The sequence below is a fragment of the Mauremys reevesii genome, linkage group 1 (assembly GCF_016161935.1).
Source record: "Mauremys reevesii isolate NIE-2019 linkage group 1, ASM1616193v1, whole genome shotgun sequence".
Classification (NCBI taxonomy): Eukaryota; Metazoa; Chordata; order Testudines; family Geoemydidae; genus Mauremys; species Mauremys reevesii.
In genome coordinates this window covers 268,031,076-268,053,416 of record NC_052623.1, presented here as the reverse complement: position 1 = coordinate 268,053,416, position 22,341 = coordinate 268,031,076, and the positions used below count along the sequence as shown (strand labels likewise).

The window sequence follows — 22,341 nt, the reverse complement described above, 5'->3', positions numbered from 1 at the left end:
TTCACACTCCTTCACAATTGGGGTGCCATTAATAGTGTAGCTACTTAGGATTTCTCCCCAGAGAGCTCTGGCAGTTAGGCAACTGGCTCAGGAAGGACTATGCTCTATCTTCCCCCTTCCATTCAGTTTGCCCTCAGAGATGGCTTTAGGCTTTGTCTCTCTAGTTAACAGCTTCCCAAGGTGGAGGCTCTCTGAAACAACGAACAGTGACTCTCTACTCAGAATGAAGTAAGTGATAGCTCTGCCTCCTCCCTCAAGATATTAAGCATCCCACTAGTCAGTGGAGGATAAGCATTATCCTCTAGGGAGCTCGTCTTTTGAAGAGGCAGGGATGGGAGAGGACAGAACAAGAAGTTGGGAGGTGACCAGCTACAAAGCCTGAGGTAAAAGGACATGATACTCATAAAATAAGTCACTTCAGAAGGAGTGTCCTGGGGGGCCTGTCCAAGAAGCTAGAACTTTATTTAAAAAAAAAAAAAAAAAAAAAAGATAAAATCTCCATGGGCTCCCCAGGCTGAAAGTGCTTCCCTAAGGTTGGTATCAACTAATCACTTCCCCCTTCTGCAAAGAGTGGGACTGACCAATGTTACCACTGCCATGGCAAAGCTTGGCCTGCGAGTTCCAGGAGAGAAGGGAGCACTTGGAGCAGGCAAAGTCAAATGAGGGTGGCATGTTTTCAGTCTCCAGGCCCGAAAGGGCTATCCCACTTGTGATAATTGTCTAGTCACAGGGGAGACTTATGCTGGTCACAGGCCACACAGTGTTCCTGCACCATAGAGCAGTCTGGAGACATTCGACTATGTCACTCTGCCGCCAGGACCTTGAGGGGTGGGTAAGAGTTGTTCCAGCATGCATTGAACAGAGGTTAGAAGAGGAAGGAGGATGAGATGGGAAAGTAACCTCTGTACTTAATCTCACCTCTGATTAAAGTTGTAATAGCTATTGGCCTTATATTTAGGGAGGAGAGGGAGAAGTATTAAGAAAAAAATTTAAACATACCAACTTAAGGTCAAGGATCTCTCTTGAATTCACCGTCCTCTTTAAGATCCATCTGTTCAGTTTTCTGCATCCCCCTCCAAATTGCAGTCACTGCCACATTAAAATTAACCCATTTAAAAAACAGTTTAAGACAGGGAGAGTCCAGAACTCATTTGGCACCTTACCAGAGAGCGAGGAATTGCTGCCCCCTACAACCACCCACCATCCAGCACATTTTAACCCTGGAATTTCAGGTCTTCTAATGCCAGTGGACTGGGGACAATGTAGAAGATTAAACAGACAGGACCAGATGGGGAAAGGGAAGCAGCCAAATGGCTCTTCTCCAATATATCTGGATTTTCCTCATCTTCATGCACACATAATATAATAAAGACTAAGAGCCCAGGTTGTACAAAAGTGTGTTGGGGTAGAGGGAGGAGGAAAGTGTCAGTTGATCAGTTCCGCGTGTCTTGTCACCTTCCTTAGCTTATTATAAGTTACAATCCCTCTGTCATTCCTGGGGAGGGAAGGTTCTTCTGCAGCAGATCAGCTGGATGGGGTTTTGGTTTAAGCTGCTCTGGATGTCTTTGCTAAGAAATGGAGGGAGGGGGAGAATTCCTCAGAGGGTGGTGGAAAAAAAGATATTCAGCAGCCACTGGCAGGAGTCACACAAGCCCCCTGAGACTTCACTTTATGGCGCTGGCCCCCACGTCGCCGGCCCCCTCCTCCAACCTTCGGCTGGAAAACAAGGAGGGGAATTTTAGTTTGTGATGATCCCAAAAAATCAAAGTGACAAACACAGAACTGAGGCAAGTGTTCTACCTGCATTCTCACTGCTAGGGCATCAGGGAGCACCTCTCACATGATCAATTTCCCTCTATTGCAGGTAGTAAGGAGACAAGCAGAAGCTGGTAAACTTTAGTTCTAGTCTTCTGGGGACCCAATTTACAGAAGCTCTGAACACTCAACTCCTATAAAGTCAATGGAAGCTGAAGGTGCTCAGAATCTCAGAAATCCAGGGCCTGGGTTTCCATATTGTAGGTGATGGAAGCAGAAAGCCTCCATGATTATTTTGCTGATATGATTCCGTTCCCGGACTCAGGCCAGCAAGCCCACTTATCTCAAATCAGCTGTCAGGGTGCAAAAATACCTTATTGCCCTCTCGGTTGTGGGGCTCTTCATCCAGTGCAGTCTGAAGGAAAGCAGCAGGAAGAGAGAAGCAGAGATGAGCAAGAGCACAGCCACCCAAACACCCAAGGGACAGCAAAAATACAGAGCAAGCGTAAGAGGCTGGGAGTACAGCCCTTTCCACTGTGACACAGCAGCGAAGAGGAGACAGAAAGGCATACTGAGACATGAACTGAGGGGAAGAACACTGTCTCTTTCCAAGCCAGACTCGGTGGTCTAAGTGTGATTTGACCAAAGGGAAGTGACAGCTGGCCTAATGCCCTTACTTGGGCTGTGAGCTCATTGTGGCAGGTGCTATGTGTTTGCACAGAGCCTAGCACAATGGGGCTCTGGTCTACAACAAGGCCTCCTAGGCACTGCCTGAATACAAACGTTCCATTGAGAGGACAAGCTGCCATCAATCAGCTGTTAGGATTTTCTCAGTTATCAGGGGGTCTAGTTCCTTGCTGGGGTACTGCTGGCTGTACCCATATAATTTGTCATTGCCAAGTGAACAGTCCCAAGAAGGGGGAACAATGCAGATGTTTTATGGGGCTGAGACAATCAGCTGGAAGGAAGGCGAATGTGATTAGTCAGAGGATACTTAGATGTCTTTTGCTAACCTGTGCTTGCAGGGCACTAGAAGGTACTGCTGGTGTTGCTCCTGATGAGGTGGCATCATCCCCCACCAGGGCCCCCCCGGCTGCTGTCCCACTCTGGGGCACACCATCCTCTCGTTTCGTAAGGGGTCCCTTTTTTGTTGACTGCATCTTGATCTGCTGGGGCTTGGAGTTCATTGGAGAGTTGTTGGTGGTCTGGAGTAACTGCCGGGTACAGATGGAAGAATACACAGCATTAAAATGGCAGGGCCAGCCAAGCAAGGTTCAAAACTTCAGGGTTTTTTGAAAGTGAGGAGTGCTTAGAGAATTACTTCCACTAGCCATAAAGTGAACTATATAGTAAGCATTAGCCCGCGGTTGCCTACACTGGCCCATCAACGTGCCTCAGAGCTGCCCCGGAGACGCTATGTAGGGCTGAGAGGGGTGTTCAGTCTCTATGGCACAGCCAGTCTTTTATGTCAGGGGACACCTCTCTCTGGAAGACAAAGACGCTCCCAGCCTCCCCACCCAGTCAGTTTCACACAGGCCAGATGGCCATTAGACTGCAATACAAGCTGGTCGCCACTAGCCTGAGTTTTGCTTGAAATTGGCAACTAAGATAGTGAAACTATATCCTCCCAATTCCCTGATTCCCCTACTTGTCTCCTCATTGTAGGAGCAAAGGTTTACTGGGAAAACGAAATGGCAAGGGTATGGCTCCTCGGCCTTTACCTTGGTGATAGTACCCACTGCTTTGGTACGACCCTCACGAAAGACCAGCCGCTGGTCTATATGCAAGTATTCAGGGGTCTTGATGAAGCGGAAGTGCACTGTAGCTTTGTCCCCTGTCCGTAGGCAGTCCTTGTCCATGCTGAGGATAGTGGCTGTCTGGCGGATACTGCCACAATGCACTGTAAACGATAACATACCAGAGGCTCTCAAGTAGTAAATGCCACTAGTGGAACAAGCCTCAGATTAGAGTCCAAGGTCATTACTGCTAATCTATTCACAGCACATTTGAGTTCAGAATGAAAAAACCTATTGTATTCTAATCAGTGCTAAGTTGACGCTACAGATGCATTTGTTTGCTGCTCAGAAACGAAGCTAAGTATTGGATATTGCCGAGGGTCTCAAACTGTTCTGCACTGGCTTTCCTAGTGACCCACGCAATGAAACATTAAGAACCAAGCAGCAGGGGACAGTGGTATTGAGAAGAACAGAGTATGTCTACACAGACAAGAAAAACCCACAGCAGGCCCGTGCCAGTCAACTCAGACTTGCAGGGCTGTTCCATCACTGTGTAGACTTCCAGGCTCGACCTGGAGCCCAGGATTTGGGACCATGTGGGATGAGAGGATCCCAGAGCCAGCCCAAGCCGAGAAGTCTACATAGCGAGGGAACAGCTCCTCAGCCCGAGCTCCAAGAGCCAGAGTTGACTGGCATGGGCCAGCTGTGGGTTTTTCTTTGCCCTCAGTGTTCCAGGCAGAGTTTGTTGTGCAAATGATGAAGCTGGAGAACCACTGGGCTACAGACAATGCTGACTCCTGGTAGCCATCGTGTAGGCTTTCCTCTTTCCAAGCACACTGGTTCTTACCGGCAGCAATCCTTGCTCTTCTAGATCTGCTCTCTCACCCATAATGGAATTGGGGAAGTTAATACAAGGAACTATGCCCTACATCCTGGATAAAGCAGAAATCACAGGTGGATTAAGCAGCCTAAGGCTAAAGCAGAACTCTGTAACTGGGAGCTGTGCAACTGGGATCTAAGGGTCAGAGAAAGCTGCTACACCTACCCATGGCCTGATAGCGTGGGCTGATGGTGGTGGGATGATGCAGCACCAGAATCTCTGCTTCAAATTCCCAGGATGCTTGTGGATTCAGACGGGAGGACACCATCACCATGCCTTTCCGGATGGAGGAACGCTTGATCTAGGGAGGAAACAGGAAAAAAGATAAAGAGAGAGTTAAGAATCATGCTTACTACAAAGAATAAGTTCATTTCTTTCACTCCTTTCATCCAGAGGGATCTCAAGGAATTTTACAGATCAATGATTACTCACACCCACTGAAATGCAGCCACCTCTGGGATGCAATGTGATAGCTGTTCAGCAGCATACAACAATGCTATGCAGGGTTCCAAAGAATGATTGCAGCTGAAACTTTTGAAGAAGTTGTAGATAGAAGGATGTGATTACCCAAAATTGAATTTTGGGCAGGACACTGGGGTTAATAGAGCTACACTTGCTAAGAGTGCTATAGGCATCCTTTTTACCTGTCATTCAGAAAGACACTCCTTCCAACTGCACAATGCCCACCAGCACTATGCTAAAGGCTTGTTTACACGGTTTTTACTATATCGGTTTGAAACCAGTGCAACACCACTAGTAATGGATGCAGTTATTCTGGTATGAGGCACCATTATCCCTACACTAGGGCTTGTACCAACATAACTCTTTTGGTAAAAAAAAACAAAAACAAAAAAACCCTAAAAAGTCAGACTCCTAGCTGAAAGGTAAATTGGTGCAAACACTACGTATAGACCAGGCCTAGGACATTACGCTCAGTTCTAACAAGAGTGACTCCTTGCAACACTTGTATTTAATGAGTGATCTCCTTCAAGCCACACCTACTATTTTAGACTGTCTGGTAAAAACACAGCTCAAGATAAGGGCACAGAATTATTAGACTGGTGACAACTCTTGAAAAGGGAGTGGGGTGTGGAGTATGAGCCACTAAGTTTGTATGGGACTTTATGGTGGTGGTAGATGAACTCTCCCCCTGCCCTCAAGCGTTGGTGGAAGAAGTCTCATTTTAACCAGGATTGTAAAGTATCCTGAAGAAGCAAGGCTCTCGATATCAGGAACCAGGGCAGACTACTCCTCCCCCCCACACACACACACTCTCTCTCTCTCTCTCACCTTTTTCAGAGCAAAGGAGGCAGTCTGGCCACCACGCACCTCCTTCACAGGCATGCGTTTGCGGTGGATGGACTTGACAGCAATGGTCAGGAAGTTGCCCAAGGGGTCTGGCCCCAGAAGCAAAGTGTCATTTAGCTTGATCAGGCCTCTCAAGGTTGTCCCAGACACAACTGTTCCCACACCCTGCACAAGAGAGAGAACCACCGGTAACGAGTCACTCAACTATGCTGTTAGAGCGGTACTGGAATTCCCCCTTCCAGCAGGCCCACCTCCCCACCCCTGGTCCATCTCAAATGTGGCAGAGAGCCCTTCCCAGCACCAGGCCCCTTACCGGTACAGAGTAAGTGTCGTCTATCTGAAACTCTGCTGGCTCTTCCTCCCTGTAACTTGTTCGGGGAGACAGGAGATTGAGAAACATCTTAAGCAACTCCAGATTCTCACCAGTGACATTGGAAATCTGGAAAATTGGGCACATCCTGTGAGGGAGACAGACAACAGACGGAATAAGTTAGTCCCCTCACCTTGATTCAAAGTTCAGGGAGACATCAACATCTGGGACTGAGATAAATATTCAGCACTGGCAGGGGAAAGCTTGGCAGGCAAAGTTAGTTGCAGAACACCTCATATTTGAAATTCTGCAGTACTGCATCTAAACTTCCTTGTGAGATTCAGAAAAGGGGCTTTAGATTCTTGCACTGAGGTCTGGGCACTGTGCTTTCAGTGGATAGCTCAGCACAAGCCCCACACTTCTATCTGGGAGAGGAATACATGGATGTTCAGTCTGAGTGTTCCCTTTACGGAACCTATCTATTATGCAGCAGATGAAACATTAGTACATCTAAGCTGTGGGGATTTTGCTCCCTATCGTCTCACCCAGACACACTCCACCCCCAAACAGGACTAATACAGGCCACTCTCTCCACTGCTATTACCTCTCTGAGCTGAAGTTGGAGGCTGTTACAATGACATCATCTTTGCTCTGAACCAGCACCGGGATCTTCCTGCACCCTGGGGACTTCAGAAGTCGCTGTAACAGCTTCAGAGTTTCTTAAAGGGTGAAATGAACATAGTTAGGGCAGCATCTCCCCTCTTTAAAAATTGCCTTGGTCAGATTTCTTAAGAGAGATAGGCACATTTGCAAAAAAATTGACTTGGGGTCACATCTTCCATAACAGCCAGCCTGCTGCCGAGCCAAAACTGTTCCAAAAAAGTATGAATTTGCCTCTATATGCATCTATTGAAGTGGAGGCTACGTTTTAAGGTTGCTTACTAGAGGTCTGTTTTAAATGGGAGTGGATTAATTTAATTTGAGGCGATTTAAATCACTAAATGGAATACCTCCATTTAAATTAGTTTTCAATCAATCTTTCCGTTTGTACATCAGTTATCTTCTAACAAAAGATGACTGCTCATTGTTTTATATCAACCAATCAGATTTACATTAAAACGCTAATTTACAACTAAATAGACCCTTTATACTAGATTGGGTACACCTTTTTGCGACACAGGAAGGTAGACTATAACTATATACACTTATTCAAGCAATTATATAGCTCAATATTTTCAGATTCTTCTTAACTGCACATTTTCAGTATGTTAGAAAAAAAAGTCAGTAATATATTGCTTATTTACTCCAAAATTAACTTTAGCTCATGATTTGTGTCAAGCTGCATCAGGATGGCAACTGGAATGAATTAAAAAACAAAACAGCATATCAAATTTATTTGTATTAAACAAAAAAAGGTAAATGTTTTGGATACATGAACTTTAAAGATGTTTCATATTTACAACCAAGTGATTTATTAAAGGAACAGAGGGATTAACTGTAGCCTGTGAACTAAACTGATTTCAAGTCAGCCTGTGAAATTTTTCAAATATGCATAAGTGAAAGTGACTGGAGCTCAAGTTTCTACTCACGTTAAGTCTTTTGAAAATAAGAAAGTCGCCTAAGTTACTTACTCTGTACTTCAAACTTTTAAAGCTAGATCTCATTCCCTCCCTCCTCATTTTTATTCATAGACTGGAAGAGAAAGACAAGTTTTCCTGCTGTTTCAACTTCCAATTGACTTCTCAACTTTGAATTAATTAGTCAAAATGAAGAAAATATTCTTTCCTGCCTGCAGAAGAGGCTACTAGTGTCAAAAGCTGGTTTAGCACTTCAAACACACACACTGGTTCCTGGTGCTTAGCTAGTGACTTCCACAAATTCAGTGGTGGGACTCTTTTAAAGATTAGCCAACATGTACTGATTGAATGGTTCACCTCCAGCCCTGAAATTTATTATGGTTGGCATGATTGAGGGGTGATTACTGGATGCCCAAGTCATAGCAGCATCTTCAGCAGTTGGGCATCTGTCCTGGAACTTTGGACTGAGAATATTGGCAAGAAAGAGGTGGAGTAGGTGCTTGATCCATCCACTTCTTTACTGCCTAAAATTTAACTTTGTTGCTGGGTATTTCTTTCTTCAATGTCTCTTGACATTCTTTCCAAATTTCAACAGCATCAGCAATACAGCTGCAATCTTTCTGCAGTTTGCTCAAGGCTATGGAAATAGGTTTCAGTATAGTCAGCATATATTCTACAGTTCTCTTTAGTCCAATGTTGACTACGCTGGTTGTGAGAGTTCCATTTATTTTGTTATGATTTTCTTCACAAAATTGTCATCAGAAGAGGCCAATTCTTAATAAATAGCTCAAAACAGTCAAGCACTGAATTCCATCACACAACTTGGGGGAGAATTAGTTTGGATCCTCCTGTTTTGTTCAGTGAAGCTGAAGCACAGTGGTTGTTATGAAGTATTCCGCAATGTCAAAAATGTTTTCCTTTATTCCAAAAGTTGTACTTAAGTCTTTGCTAAAAGACGCAATCAAGGAGCACTGCACACCCATATAGGTTATGTTTTAGGTTCCCTTCATTATCTTCTTCTAGACTTCTCATCTTTGCTACATTTACAGCATTGTCTGCAACAAAGCTATGTGCTCAACTGTTTAATTTTTGTTCAGTTTGTTATAGCCTTTACTTCTAATTTAAGTATTCTGCTGTATCAGGTATTTCCTGATGTGTCAATTTCTGTAAAATAACATAAGATGGGGTTGTTGTCTGTCACACAAGAACAAATTACTGGATCATTGCATACATTGCTCCTCCCATCAAGACTCACATTACCAAGTTTCCCTATCAATGTTTTTTTGCACATTCTTCAGATTTCCTTCTCGTATACTGTATCCAGCAACCTTTCAACAGTGTCTGCTCTGCCGGGTGGAGTGCAGCCTGGTCATAATGACTGAACTATGTCCAATGAAGTGTTTGCTTTGAACTAGCCGAAATGAAGAATTTGTTGCATAATGAACCAAGCAATCCTTTAATCTATGGAGTTGTTTCATCTTGCTGGAATTTGCTGGTCCTGCTTATGAACTCTTCCATGCATTTTTTAACACAGTTAATTTACTGTCTGACATGTTTAGTTGCAGCACTGCTGGTGGTACCAGCAGGTGACTGAAGTTGTAGACATTGCAGATGGATATTCATAACCCCTTATACCTAAACTGGTCCCTGAAACAAAACAAAAACAAACAAACAAACAGTCACTCACTGATTACTACCGAGTGCACTGCTTTTAAAAAAAAAAATTGTAAATGAAAGATTCTGCCTACTACTATTTGTACCACTGTTTACATGACAATTTATTTTAAACCCAGTTTTAGAGAGAAAATAAATCCAATGATTATCTAAATCTATTTAAACCCTTATCTTTAACAACATACCAAAACATTTAAAAAAAATGTTTAAGTACTAAAATTCATAAGTGCCCAATCACACTTTAAACAGAAAGTCGTCACTTAGGATGTTTGATTATACTAAGCAATAAAGAATTTCAGAAGTCCAGCAGTGACAGTAAAAGTGTAATTGATAAATACTCCCACAAACATACCAATTATATTTTGAATAAATTTTGAAATTCGTAAGTAATCCACCCAAAACACAAAATTTATGACAATTTAAGTTATTCACTAGCACATTAAGACATGGCAAGCAGTGCATAAGAAAGATGCAAACTTAAGTTTACTAACCAGTTGATCCAGATTGTTCAGATATGTCCACATCATCATCTTCAAAGTCATTACCTTCTGCGGAGCATTTTTCATAATGTTGTTTCATTCTGACAGCCAGGCCTTGCATCTCTTTGTTGCATTATTCACTGTATTTCGCACATTCCTTTTGTACCCAGGGGTACAGGAACTTCTTGAAAATATTCCCAGATATGGTTTTATGACCTGCAGCCATGGCAGATTATTTTTCAGTTCCCAGGTGTTGAAGTCAACACTAGAAGTTGCACTCCGAAGAAAATTGTCTCTTTTTCCCAGTATCCTGCTTAGACACCACTACTGCTCCTTTCTGGTTGCGCACACTGTTCCTTCTGCCGTGTTACATAACTCACCCGCCCTCTCCTACCCTGAGAAAAATGAAAGAACTAACAACAATCCATGACTTATGTTCATGTAACCCACATGCCTTTTGCGTGGCAGTATTTTACTTGTTTGGGGGGGGGCAGTTGAGAAGTTAATGGATTTCTGTTTGTATCTGTCCATGTACACATGCAAGGAGACAGAGCGAGGCCATTAACTTGAAGTGTCCAGAACCACCCAGAAGCAAGGACAGGCAGATACTGGGCAGATCAGTGTTCTCTCATGAGCTGGAGAGTAAGTTTGCATGGTGACTTGTCAAATATTCATAATTTGAGAACTAAGCCAATTAGAGCTCAGGCCGAGAGAAAAGTTATAAAACAGGAGTATGAGTAGGGCCCTATCAAATTCAGGGCCATGAAAAATGCATCATCGCTATGAGATATGCTGCCCCTTCCCCCCTCCAATGAAATCTGGTCTTTTGTGTACTTTTACACTACAGTATACAGATTTCACAGGGGAGACCAGTATTTCTCAAACTGGGGGTCCCAACCCAAAAGAGGGTCATAGGGAAGGGGAGTTGCAAGGTTATTGTAGGAGGGTCACAGTATTGCCACCCTTACTTTGGCTCTGCCTTCAGAGCAGGGTGGCCGGAGAGCTGCAGCTACTGGCCAGGCATCCAGCTCTGAAGGCAGCGCCCTGCCAAAAGCAGTGCAGAAGTAAAGGTGGCAATACCATACCAAGCCACCCTTACTTCAGAGTTGGGTCAGGACCCCTAGAGTTACAACACTGTGAAATTTCAGATTTAAATATCTGAAATCATGAAATTTATTATTTTTAAAATCCTATGACCATGAATTTGGTTGGGCCCTAAACATGAGGCCACATAGGTAGGCTTAGCAGATGATCCTGAAGAGCAGGGTGTGGCAATCTGTACCTCAAAGCAGCACCCTAGAACTCCCATATTCATCCATCATACAATGATGATATATTTCATACAAAGAATGCCACGTAAGATACCATATGAAAGATAATAGTCTGCTGAAACCCATTGTTCTGTCAAACTATGTATATGAAGTTGTGAGATTTTGCTATATGGTTGTTACTGATCTAAAATAGGGGATAGTGGCATCATTCTTTGACTTTTTCCTCTCCCACCTATGCCGGATGCAATGAGAATGCTGGGAAAACAAAGTCTTTAACTGAGGAGACTGGTCCCAGGCTTAAAGGCGAAGCCTATGTATTAAGAACTGTAACATCTAGTGGGGTGAGAAAACTGCTTGATCCAAATACTGCCTAGTCTAATAAGGCTTAAGATTTAGACTGTGCACTTACCATTTTTGTTTAGTAACTATCTCTAACTTTTTGTACCTACCACCTATAATCACTAAAAATCTACCTTTCTGTAGTTAATAAAGGTGCTTTATATTTTACCTAAAACAGTGTGTTTTGGTTGAAGTGCTTGGAAAACCTCAGCTCAGTTTACAAAGGCCACTGTGTGTCCTCTCCACATCAAGAGAGCAGCAGACTGGATAATAAACATACATGGGTCAGGCTTCTGACTAGGACAAGATGGTACAGTTCTGGGTACAAGGCTGGTACCTTTCTCGGTCTGATTCGTGAGTGGCTCAGGTAGCATTCATGCAATCTAGCTGGGTGTGGGTCTCCACATCCTGTTATACTGAGTGATAACAGTGCCTGGAGGGGTTTGCTGCTTGTCACTAGCAAAGCATTGGGAGAGACAGCCTAGGCTGGAAAGTTAAGGGGACAGAGTGGTACCCAAGCTCCAGGTTGTACCCAAGGGATCCCATCACACAGGGATCCTAGAAATCAGTTTGCTATGGGGAAAAAAAAAATGCAGAATGTGTTGTTTTTATTTTTTTTACCAAATGTAAAAACTAAAGATTATCTGTAAAAAAAAAAATTAACTACATTTTACTGAAAGTACCCATATCACTTATTCAGTGCTTGCAACCTCCCTCTCTTGTGGTTGATTTTTGAATGTGCTTTAAATTTACATACTCCAATAAACTGCTTCTGGTGTATAGAGGTTACTCAACAGCGTAGAGCAGGGGTCAGCAACCTTTCAGAGGTGGTGTGCCAAGTCTTCATTTATTCACTCTAATTTAAGGTTGCGTGTATCAGCAATACATTAACATTTTTAGAAGGTCTCTTTTTATAAGTCTATAATATATAACTAAGCTATTGTGGTATGTAAAGAAAATAAGGTTAAAATGTTTAAGAAGCTTCATTTAAAATTAAATTAAAATGCAGAGCCCCCCAGACCGGTGGCCAGGACCTGGGCAGTGTGAGTGCCACTGAAAATCAGCTCACACGCTGCCTTTGGCATGTGTGCTATAGGTTGCCTACCCCTGGCATAGAGGTTCATGTTTCAATGCATCTCACTTCAGCCTCCACGAGTAATTAAAGTTATGAAAAGGTGCTGAAAACTTTAAAAATCACCCCCTAACAACCATGTCACTGAGTTTGGGAAGGACAAATTTCACATTAATAGCAATGTGCTGTACTGTACACAATAAGGGTACAGATTATGTTTGAAGGCAGACAATAGTAGACCAGCTGAAAAGCACCACACTGAATGAAAAGAAGCTAAGAAACAAGAGGCTGAAACAGCAGGGCCATCAACAACACTAAAAAGAAATGCACTGTGACTGGACCATTCTATTAATTTTATTATAACAATTGGCACAGATAGTCTTCAAACTTGCTTTAAAATAGTAAATATAATCAATAAAACAGTGTTCAACTGATACCTATATTATGGCTAGGTATCATTTTAATTGTGGAAAAAACATGGATTTAGATTTATTTATATTCTTTAAAATCACAGGAAGCTAGAATCCCAGATGATGATGCATGTTACTGTCTCCTGAAGTCAGAGGCCAAGTTCAATGGGTGGGATGTCTGCCACAGGGTTGCCAGGAATCAGGTTTTTGACTGGGCATTCCAGCTGAAAAGGGACCCTGGCAGTCCCCAGCACAGCTGACTGGGCTATCAAGTCCGGTCGGGGGCACGGGGGGGGCTAAGGAAGGCTCTCTGCCTGCCCTCGCTCTGCATGGCTCCCAGAAGTGGCCAGCATATCCGGGTCTTAGGCACAGGGGCAGCCTGGTGGGCTCTGTGCACTGCCCGAGTGCCAACTTGGCAGCTCCCATTGGCTGCAGTTCCAGACAATGGGAACTGTGAAGTCAGCGCCTGTGGGCATGGGTAGTGCACAGAGGCCCCTGGCCCCTCTGCCTAGGAGCTGCAAGGACATGCCACTGCTTCCAGGAGTTGCACAGAGCCAGGTAGCCTGCCTAAGCCCCGCCAGCTGGAGTCGCCAGAGGTAAGCGCCGCCCTGCTGGAGCATGCACCCCAACCACTGCCCCAGGTCAGAACTCCCTCCTGCACTCTGAACCCCTCAGTCCCTGCTCAAAGCCCCCTCCTGCACCCCAAACCACTCATCCCCAGCCCCACCTCAGAGCCTGCACCCTATCCCACACCCCTTGCCCCAGCCTGGTGAAAGTGAGTGGGGGCAGGGCCTCAGGGAAGGGGGCAGGGCAAGGGTGTTTGGCTTTTTGCCATTAGGAAGTTGGCAACCCTACTTTGCCAGTGTCTTGCACAATCCCTGCATCCCCCACAGGATCAAGCCCTTAATACAGAGCATGATCTGTTGTGCCATGTTTATAAAAACATAAAAAAGTTAGGTTTTTCTCCTGCTCTCCAGCCTTCAACTTAAAAGTTTGATAGAGGCTCACAGATTCAGCATATTGTTTTGTTTTTATTTAAAATGATTTAAGTTTAGACCTTCACATATTCTGTATTAAATTCAGATTTCATTTTAAACAGGTTTATTTTTAAAAGAAATTTTAAATACGAATCCCCCCATCCCCAACAAGTCATTGATCTTTATCCACTCTAGTTTTAAAACAATCATAAAAAAAGGATTTGACCTTCCTCAGTTTTCCATGATGAGCTGAATGCTAATTAGTGGCCAGGACTAGAAAGTGTTTGAATTATGACTTGATTTTGCCATGATAAGGCAGGACAGTCTTACTTATGAGTATTAATTACCACAATTCCTCAGAGCAAGAGGGGAGCAGAGATTATCACAAGAGCCAAGAGCAAAATGAGGTCCAGAGAAGGGACATGCAGGAGTCAGTGTTTCAGGGCAGAGGATTTGGCTTTCAGATCAGATTCCTGCCCTCCCTCTTCTCCTGCCATGATGGAGCCGGTTCCTTTTTAGTCCAGTATCTTACTTCCAGTAGTGGCCAAGACCCAATGCATTAATGAAAGTTATGTTGTAGGAGATCACCTAGCATTGTACAGTTATGTGTGGGGGGAAAACAAGGGAGATGGTAAGGACTTCTTAAGTGGCAATTAGTTTTTATCCCTCAATTGTCATCTGATCAGATAACCATAACCAGTCTGTAATTAAGAAAAGGCAACTGTAGGAGGCTAGTGTTTTGGCTAAGGAAACACCAACATCTGACCATGTCATCTGTTCCTCAAACAAAGCTCAAGTAAAGGGGCCAAATCTTCCACCTTCTATTCAAATTAAACATCTACATCCTCCTCTTGGCACAGTAGTGGGCTCTGAGATAAATTCTCCTCAAAATGTCTGCTCTCTTACCCTAAACCAAATATGCTCCTCCCTCCCCAGCTACTGGCTTTATGACTGGGCTTTCATTAGTTTGCCAAACATCTTTTACACCTTCATTTCCTAGGATTTATAAAGATACTGCTCAGTGTCCTGTTTACTGAAAGCATCTTCTGACAGAATTTATGCAACAGGCAGATTGCTAGTCTTCCAGGTTCTCAAAACTTCTCAAGCACTTCTGACCAAAACACATCACTGTTCCAAGTAACTAGAGCCAAATCCTTATGGGCTAGGAACAAAATCAAAGTAGGGGCAGAATTCAGGAAAAGAGGCAGCCCACATCCCTCTGTTTTGATGCACACCACTGGAAGTGCCTAAGCAGACCACTTGATCTTCAGGCAAGAAGCAGAGCCAGAGCTTTCAAGTTAATATCCATCCCCCACACCCAAACTGCAGGCTTTTCCCTCTTCAAATTTAGATACCAAGAGAGAAAGAAACCCCCAACTCCAGCCTAAAGCACTTGGCTGCCTCTCCCCAGAGAGCCTATGTGACTGCCTGCAATTGCAATCTCTCTTTGGGGACCATTATATTAAGTTTATGAATGATTTATATATCACTGTGCACAAGGGACTGCATACAACTCCAAGAGCAAGGGTTACCACAGCTCTCCAGGAACTAGAAACAGGGTGAGTGATTAAGGTGAATCATACAACTCCTCCCTAGAGGCTTATATACACTGGTTCCAACTGGGTTTTCCAGGGATCAAAGAAGGGCTTTTGGCACAAAAAGGCTGAGTTTAAACTGACACAGGGCCTTCTTTTGATTCTGCAAGTGGACAGGACCCTCTGTCCAAGGGATCCCCTAACCCTTATGGAAGGACTTTGGTTTACTATGTAGGATCCCATAAGTGCGACGAGTGACCTCTACCAAGCTTTAAAAGCAGGGTTGTCCCTAGCTATTCTGGAGCCCTATGCAGCCCCCACACTGCAGGGGGGGAAGGGAGGAACTGGCCCCAGACCTCTGTAAGGGGGGCAGGGCTGCCTTGAGGGTAGGGAGGGAACCACCCCCAAGCACTCACTGGCAGCACGGCTGGGGCTGGGTCGCGGCACTTCCCGCTGCCGGTGAATGCAGGCCTGGCCCCAATGCAGTCCTCAGGGGAGCAGGGGCAGGGGCCAGGGCCATGGGAAAGAGACAGGGGAGGGGCTGGAGCAGCATGCAGGGCACCAGGAAATTTGGTGCCCCAAAATTTCCTGGTGCCCTATGGAGCTGCATACTTTGCGTATGGGTAGGGACGGCCCTGTTTTAAAAAAAGTTTGTATTAACACATGTTAATACAGTTTCCTCTGTAACGATTTTACCCTGAGAATAAATGTATTTTGCTTTATGAAGTCTGGCTATTAACTGGAGTACACTGTTGTAGCCCCTGGAGAAAAGTTAACCACAGGTGCTGGACCCCAGTCAGATCTGCTGAGGAAATCACAGTAAGGTACAAAGTAAAAGCAAGCATAAATCCCCAGTCAGGGGTGGGGGTGAGAAATCTCTGCCCAAGAAAAGTGGCCAGGATTCTGGCCATCATCTAGTGGGTGCCATCAAGGAAGACCAGGAGAAGGGCCAAAAGGTTTAGTTAACCCTGACACCAACAGCCTAATTAGGCAAAACCCCACAAACACACACTTTATTGCTGCACAATTAAGCAATCCAAACAATGGAAGTGACAGCTGTAACACAAGTGAGGGGACTGTCTTGGGAAAAGAGAATTTCTAGAATGTATCTGAGCTACAGTCTAAGCCATATTAAGTATGAGGTGACTGTCAGCCCTGATTCACCATCCCAGCTGAGGGGACACTGGCAAGCCAGTGGATACCGAATGTTCTGAGGACAGAGGAGCACAGTTGCTGGTAAAGATCCACATTTACCTTGCAGAATGTTGGCAGGACACATGTCGATTTTTGTCACCACGACAAAGACTGGAACATTGAGTGCCAGCGCTAGGCCCAGGTGCTCCTTGGTCATCCCAACAATCCCAGCATTGCTGCCAACCTGCATCAAAAAGTCATACAACTGCAGGTAGCTGGATCACATAGGATAGTTTGGCCAGAATATGCAGTAGACCAGCGGTCAGGACCCCAAAGTGGGTCATGACTATTTTAATGGGGTCTCCAGGGCTGGCTTACACTTGCTGGGGACTGGGGCCAAAGCCCAAGGGCTTCAGCCCTGGGTGGCGGGGCTCAGGTTACAGGCCCGGCCCCCTGCCTGGGGCTGAAGCCATTGAGCTTTGGCTTTGCCCCCCACCTACCTGGCGTGGTAGAACTCAGGCTTTGGCCCCCTGACCCAGGGTGGCAGGGCTCAGGCTTCAGTTCCTGCTCCTGGGGTCATGTAGTAATTTTTGTTGTCACAAGGGGATCACGGTGCAATGAAGTTTGAGAACCCCTGCAGTAGACTATGATCAGATTGTAGAACTGGTGTGCATGCGCGCCAGGGGAGGGGTGGTGGTGGTGGAGAAGAGAAGGAAACAGTGAGGCAATTCTGGGTTTTCCATCCCCTCAACACACAAGAATTTTAAAACATCAGTAGGAGGAGAGACAGCAGCGAGGAAAAGAAGTCAGCTCCTAACCAGGGCTTACGGTATTGTATTCCCAAGTTCAGAAATCTTTCAGATGACAAAGAAAACAGATATCCTCACTACTTATGGCTATTGAAGATCCCGTGGCATGTCTCAAGAGCAGGGACGCAGCCATGGAGTCCTGGCCATGCCATCAGATTGGGAATTCTATTCTGCCTGCTGAAGCTATTATTTGTATTGCCACAGTACCTAGGACACCCCCATCCCGCCCCATCATGGACCAGGTATCCACTGTGCTAGGTGCTGTACAAAACACAGAACAAAGAGTTCCTGCCCCAAATAAAGTCACCCACTTCTCTGTACTGGTATTTTACAGCTTTGAACAGTGGCATATTGCACTGCTTTACTGCCACTTACCATAAGCATGCAGAAATCTGGTAGGTGACCAGTCATGCCAAAGACTGTGGTCTTCAGGTACTTCTCATGCCCAGCCAAGTCAATGAAAGTGATGACCTTGGTGGATTTCTCACAGATTTTGGTCCACTCCAGGCTGCCACCATGGCTGTCCGGCTTGTTCACCACATTGCCCTCACTGTCAAAGCCCAAGATGTCATTGCCCACACTACTGGTACGACCTGACTCGATCTCATGCTTGTGGCGGAAGAGCTTTTGCCGGGCAAAGCCCCGGCCATTGTCCAGCTCACCATGCGTCAGGACACCCAGCAACGTGCTCTTTCCTGCATCCACATTGCCAACCACTGCTACCCTACCAGGGAGAGAATAAAGTAATCAAACACCTGGAAAAGAGTTTTAAATGTCAGCTTGGTCTTCCATTGGAAAAGTTTTTCATGTTAATACAAGCTAGCGATGGGTGCTGGTGACCGCACCGGAACCTGAAATCTGTTTAGAGTTTGCACAGTACAAGCAACAATCCAATTTAGAGGGACACTTTTAGAGAATTCATGTATTAATATTAACATCTTTATTGGTGCTGATGAGGGTGGCCATTGTGGCAATATGAGTGATGCGAAAACCCAAACCACCTGGAACTGGACTGAGACTCCCAAGTCATTTTTATAAAAGGCATCAGACACCCATCAAGAGATCACTTAAGCATTAGGCTAGAACAGAAGTGGTGACTGATGAGCAAAAGATTCCATATTCCAGTATATGACTTATTTAAAAAAAAAAAAAAAAAAAAGAGTCCACTCCTTGAATCCCCTGCAATCACAGGATGAAGGAGTCCCAAAATAACTCCTTGATGGATCAGCAGAGATCCCTTAAGTGCTCCCAGCTCAGAGAGAGCCCAAAACCGAGGCTGTCACTCAGACACTGAAACTTTTGAGCCAAGAACTGGAGTGCAAAGTAAAGATCACTGCACTGCTTGTATAAAAAGAGGAGGAAAAAGATGTAATTAGCAAGGAGTGTTCAGACAGCTGCCTTTTCTGGGTTCATACAAACACCCAGATTCAAACCACCACTTGCTCAGATCAAAGAGATGTGGCTGGGTTGCTGCCTAACTCTGCCTCCTCACCTGACCTCCAAGAAGTCGTTGTCACCCACACGTTTCCGAACAAGGTAGTCGCGCACCTTGCCCCCTGCCTCCTGGTGCTCCCGCAGAAGTATCACATCTGCCTCAAGCTGCTCTGCCATGCTCTTCACTGTAGCATAGGATGCTTCCATATCTGCCTCACTCAGACCATATTCAGTCCCATCTAATGAGAGGTTGTGAGAGGGAAGGGAATAAAAGATTAGCAACACTTACCAACAGCCTGAAGTAAATGTTAATTTTATTCGCTCTTCACATGTACTGCCTATAGCATTGATTACACACATGGGAAAGACACCAGTCAGCCTATGGAAACACAGGAAGAATGGCCTATTCCCAAAGGAAACTTTAGGCTTAATTTTAAGACTCAAAGGAATTAGAGGGTCACTATCAATAACAGCAAAACAATAAATAAATCCTACTATCTGAAAGTGCTTTACCTACTAGAGTTACAAGCAACACCTAAAAATCACTGAAGGATTAGCATAAAAATTTCATATTTTCAGTTTGCTTACTTTGTGCATTTAACAGCACTCTGGGTATTTAGTCAGTTTCCCCATCTACAGCCAGATACTTTATTTTCTCTATTAGTCTTTCACACTGCAACAGGGGAGAGAAAGTGTTTAAAAAAAGTTACCAAGGGGATGCAGCAGAGAGGGTAGCTTTTGAAAAGAACTCTATTAATATGTTTTGTAAACCTGACTAGCTCTCACGTCTAGTTTTTCTTTAAATTATTAAACCTAAAGAAATTCAAAGGGGTCTACATGAGTTTGGGAGATTGTGGCTGTGATATGAACTCTTTCTCCTCTAGGTTACTGCCTCCAATACAACCCCAGGTTTGTATACAAAAATGCATATATCCCTCTTGGGGAGTCTTAATCCAGGTTTTAGCAAGCAAGTGCCTATCTCTAAACAAATCACAAGTTATCCTCCTTATGGGCAGTCTCAGCAGAAAGCACAAGGACTGAATTGACCAACTGAACTTCCCTCCCTTGGGATGGTTATTCCCTCCATCAGGGATACAGAAGATAGATCGGACTGATGTACATAGGAAGCTTGACTGAACACTTATTTCAATTGCTATGCCTGCAGTACAGGGATAACACTGAATCAGACTAGTGGTCTACCTCGTCCATTGTCTTGAGACAGTGGCCACTTCCAGATGCTTCAGAGGAGATGCAAGAAAATCTACAGTAAGCAGCTATGGGATAACCTGCCCCCTGGCAAGGTTTCCTGCTAGTTGTTCCATAGCTTGAGGGTTGGCTTAGGAACTAAAATATACCCCTTCCAAAACTTAGTAAATATTTATTTTTAAATACAACTTTTGACTCTGGATATTCTTAATATCCATGTACATGTCCAGCTATTTTGAAACCCACCATGCTCTCGGACTTAGTGACACCCATGAGCTAGTTGTGCTTTCTATGAAAGAAAGTCATGCTCTAGGAGGGTCAAATTCAGTATTTTTCATTAGCACATTAAAAAATGTGACATGCAAAAGAGAATGAACGAACGAACAAGGGGCAGATATATGAAAGCCATGTTAAAGGATCAGGTGTGAAAACAGCAAACCACAAATATGCAAAGGCAAGTGGCTGCTGCCACACCTAGGACATGTGACATTAAAGACATTACATTTAGAAACAACAAAAAGGGAACTGCTTTATGTACTATAGACAGCCTTCAGCACATGCTACTAAGGGGAGTCAGAAGCAGCTATTTTGGTTAAAGTTGATAGTCAAATTTAAAGTGCTTCTCACACACCCCTGGGAAGTATTCCCAATTTACAAATGGGAAAAAAAGCAATGACACAGAGGTAAAGCAGACACTTCAGAACATGAAGAAAGTATCAAGACTGAGATTGTAACTCCAGAGCTCCCATCAGTACTGTGCTCAGATGCCTTAAAATGTGTTTGGCAATAAGAGTGGTTATCAATAATTACATTTATGCCAGATAAAACTGTAACAGGGTAACCAAATTATGTTTCCAGGCATAGTCACCAGCAGGGCATGGCATGCCCTGCATGTGGTATTATACTGGGGAATGGGGTAGAGGGAATTCTACTTTCCTCTGAAGCATCAAATTAGATGGACTAGCACTTTCTCATAAAGTTAGTGTTTGCTCTTGCTTCAAAAGGAAGCTATGCTCACCTGATCCTTGTCCAATTACATAGATGGTCTCCCCACATCCCTCATCCATTCTCTCCCACATCTGCTGGAGCAGGCTGTCATACTGTTCCGATGTCGGACTCACCATCACCAACTAGAAGTAAGATCAGACACCCAGTTTAAACACACTGCCTGGGAAAATTTCCTTAACAGCACTGGCTGTACTTTATCTAATGATCTCTACGTGGGCAGGGGGCTCTTTCAAAGATCCCTTTCCGTCATTTTTGACACGTTTGTCAGTTACACCATAGGTCTCCTCCCCGCACTGCACAGCGGTATCGGAGAGAGAGGTACCCACCGGTTATGAACGTTGAGCTGCTTTTAAACATTACGAAGTAGGGGGGGGGATCAGCACCTGGGGCTGCCCAGTGGCAGATCCCAGCCGGCGCCAGTTTAGGGGGAAGGGCAGCAACGGGCGGTAAATAAAAACAAAAACACAAGTTGCCGCTCACAGTCTCCGCAGGGCCGCACCCGGGGGCCGCACCGGGCGCTCGGAGCGGTGAGGTCCAGGACACCTGTCGCGCGGAGCTGCCTCCCCCAGCAGCGGCTGCCCCGCATCGCCCTGCCAGGGGGCGGGGCAGGCCCAGCTCCCCGCGCTCGAGGACACCGGCAGTTACCCTCACTGGCCACCCCGCAGGCCTCCCGCTCCCCCGCCCGGGACACGCCCCCACCCCAGCCGCGGGGAGACGCGGCCGCAGCGCCCCAGCAGCCAAACGCCTCCCTCGCCCGGGCCTACCTTGCTGGTGAGGTCGAGCTCGGGCTCCCCGTTGAGCACCTCCCCGTCCTCGCTGCAGTCCGAGCCGAAGGCGGCGCGGTGGGGTCGGGCGGAGGCTGCCGCCTGGGCCGCCCCGCCGGGGGAGCTGGGCTCCGGCGCGAACATACAGGCCGGTACCGGGAAGCCCTCAATGGGCGAGCGGCTCCGCTCCGCCGCCATCTTCCCTGCTGCCCCGGCCTCCTGCACCCGCCTCATCAGCATAGCCCCACCCCCCGGCTCCTGCTGCCCGGCCTGTGCGTGGCACTCCCTCGAAAGCCCGCCAAGTGGCTCGTTAATAATTAATTAGATACCCCAGCCAATCACCAGGCAGCGTTATGAATAATTACGCATAACCATAACAACTACAGCCGTGCTCATAACTATTAATAAGCCACGCCCCCAAATCGACGCTTCCCGCGGCAGACCGGAAGATAGAAGCAGTGTTGCCAGGTCGACTCCTTATAGCCTCACAAACACAGAGCCCGCTCTACGTATTAACTGCCTTGTGACCAATGGAAGAGGAGAAAGGCATGACGAGCAACACTCTGCGCCAATCAAACAAGAGATATAGAAAGAGGGGTGGGCCCTGAATTTCCGCCTATCATGGGACAGAGGCAGAGAGATGGGTCAAAGGTTTCCCCCCAA

General features: G+C 45.4%; 1 protein-coding gene across 3 annotated transcripts; it reads right to left on the bottom strand.

The window, feature by feature from the left end:
• Nucleotides 1-470: 470 nt before the first annotated feature.
• Nucleotides 471-22,132, bottom strand: GTPBP1 (GTP binding protein 1). 3 transcript variants are annotated; one of them, XM_039487908.1, is made up of 12 exons: nt 21,679-22,132; nt 20,925-21,036; nt 18,759-18,939; nt 17,642-17,990; nt 16,578-16,701; nt 6,594-6,708; nt 5,993-6,137; nt 5,662-5,844; nt 4,537-4,672; nt 3,477-3,655; nt 2,769-2,969; nt 471-1,716 (listed from the first exon to the last, which is right to left on the bottom strand). In XM_039487908.1, the coding sequence occupies exons 1-12, from the start codon at nt 21,916-21,918 to the stop codon at nt 1,624-1,626; spliced, it is 2,058 nt and encodes a 685-aa protein (XP_039343842.1). In that variant the 5' UTR covers nt 21,919-22,132; the 3' UTR covers nt 471-1,623. The 3 variants fall into 3 exon arrangements, with proteins under 3 accessions (XP_039343842.1, XP_039343853.1, XP_039343845.1); XM_039487919.1 differs by lacking the exon at nt 21,679-22,132 and adding an exon at nt 21,395-21,528; XM_039487911.1 differs by lacking the exon at nt 471-1,716 and adding an exon at nt 2,090-2,170.
• Between the last annotated feature and the right edge of the window lie 209 nt (nt 22,133-22,341).

What these genes read in the sequence shown, in the direction of transcription:
- GTPBP1 (XM_039487908.1), bottom strand. Translation starts at nt 21,918, where the DNA reads ATGCTGATGAGGCGGGTGCAGGAGGCCGGGGCAGCAGGGAAGATGGCG. An exon ending in TCCAACTTCAGCTCAGAGAG is followed by an intron (nt 6,138 to 6,593) that starts GTAATAGCAGTG and finishes TCTCCCTCACAG; the next exon opens with GATGTGCCCAATTTTCCAGA. An exon ending in CTAGTGCCCTGCAAGCACAG is followed by an intron (nt 1,717 to 2,768) that starts GTTAGCAAAAGA and finishes CTTGTTTTCCAG; the next exon opens with CCGAAGGTTGGAGGAGGGGG.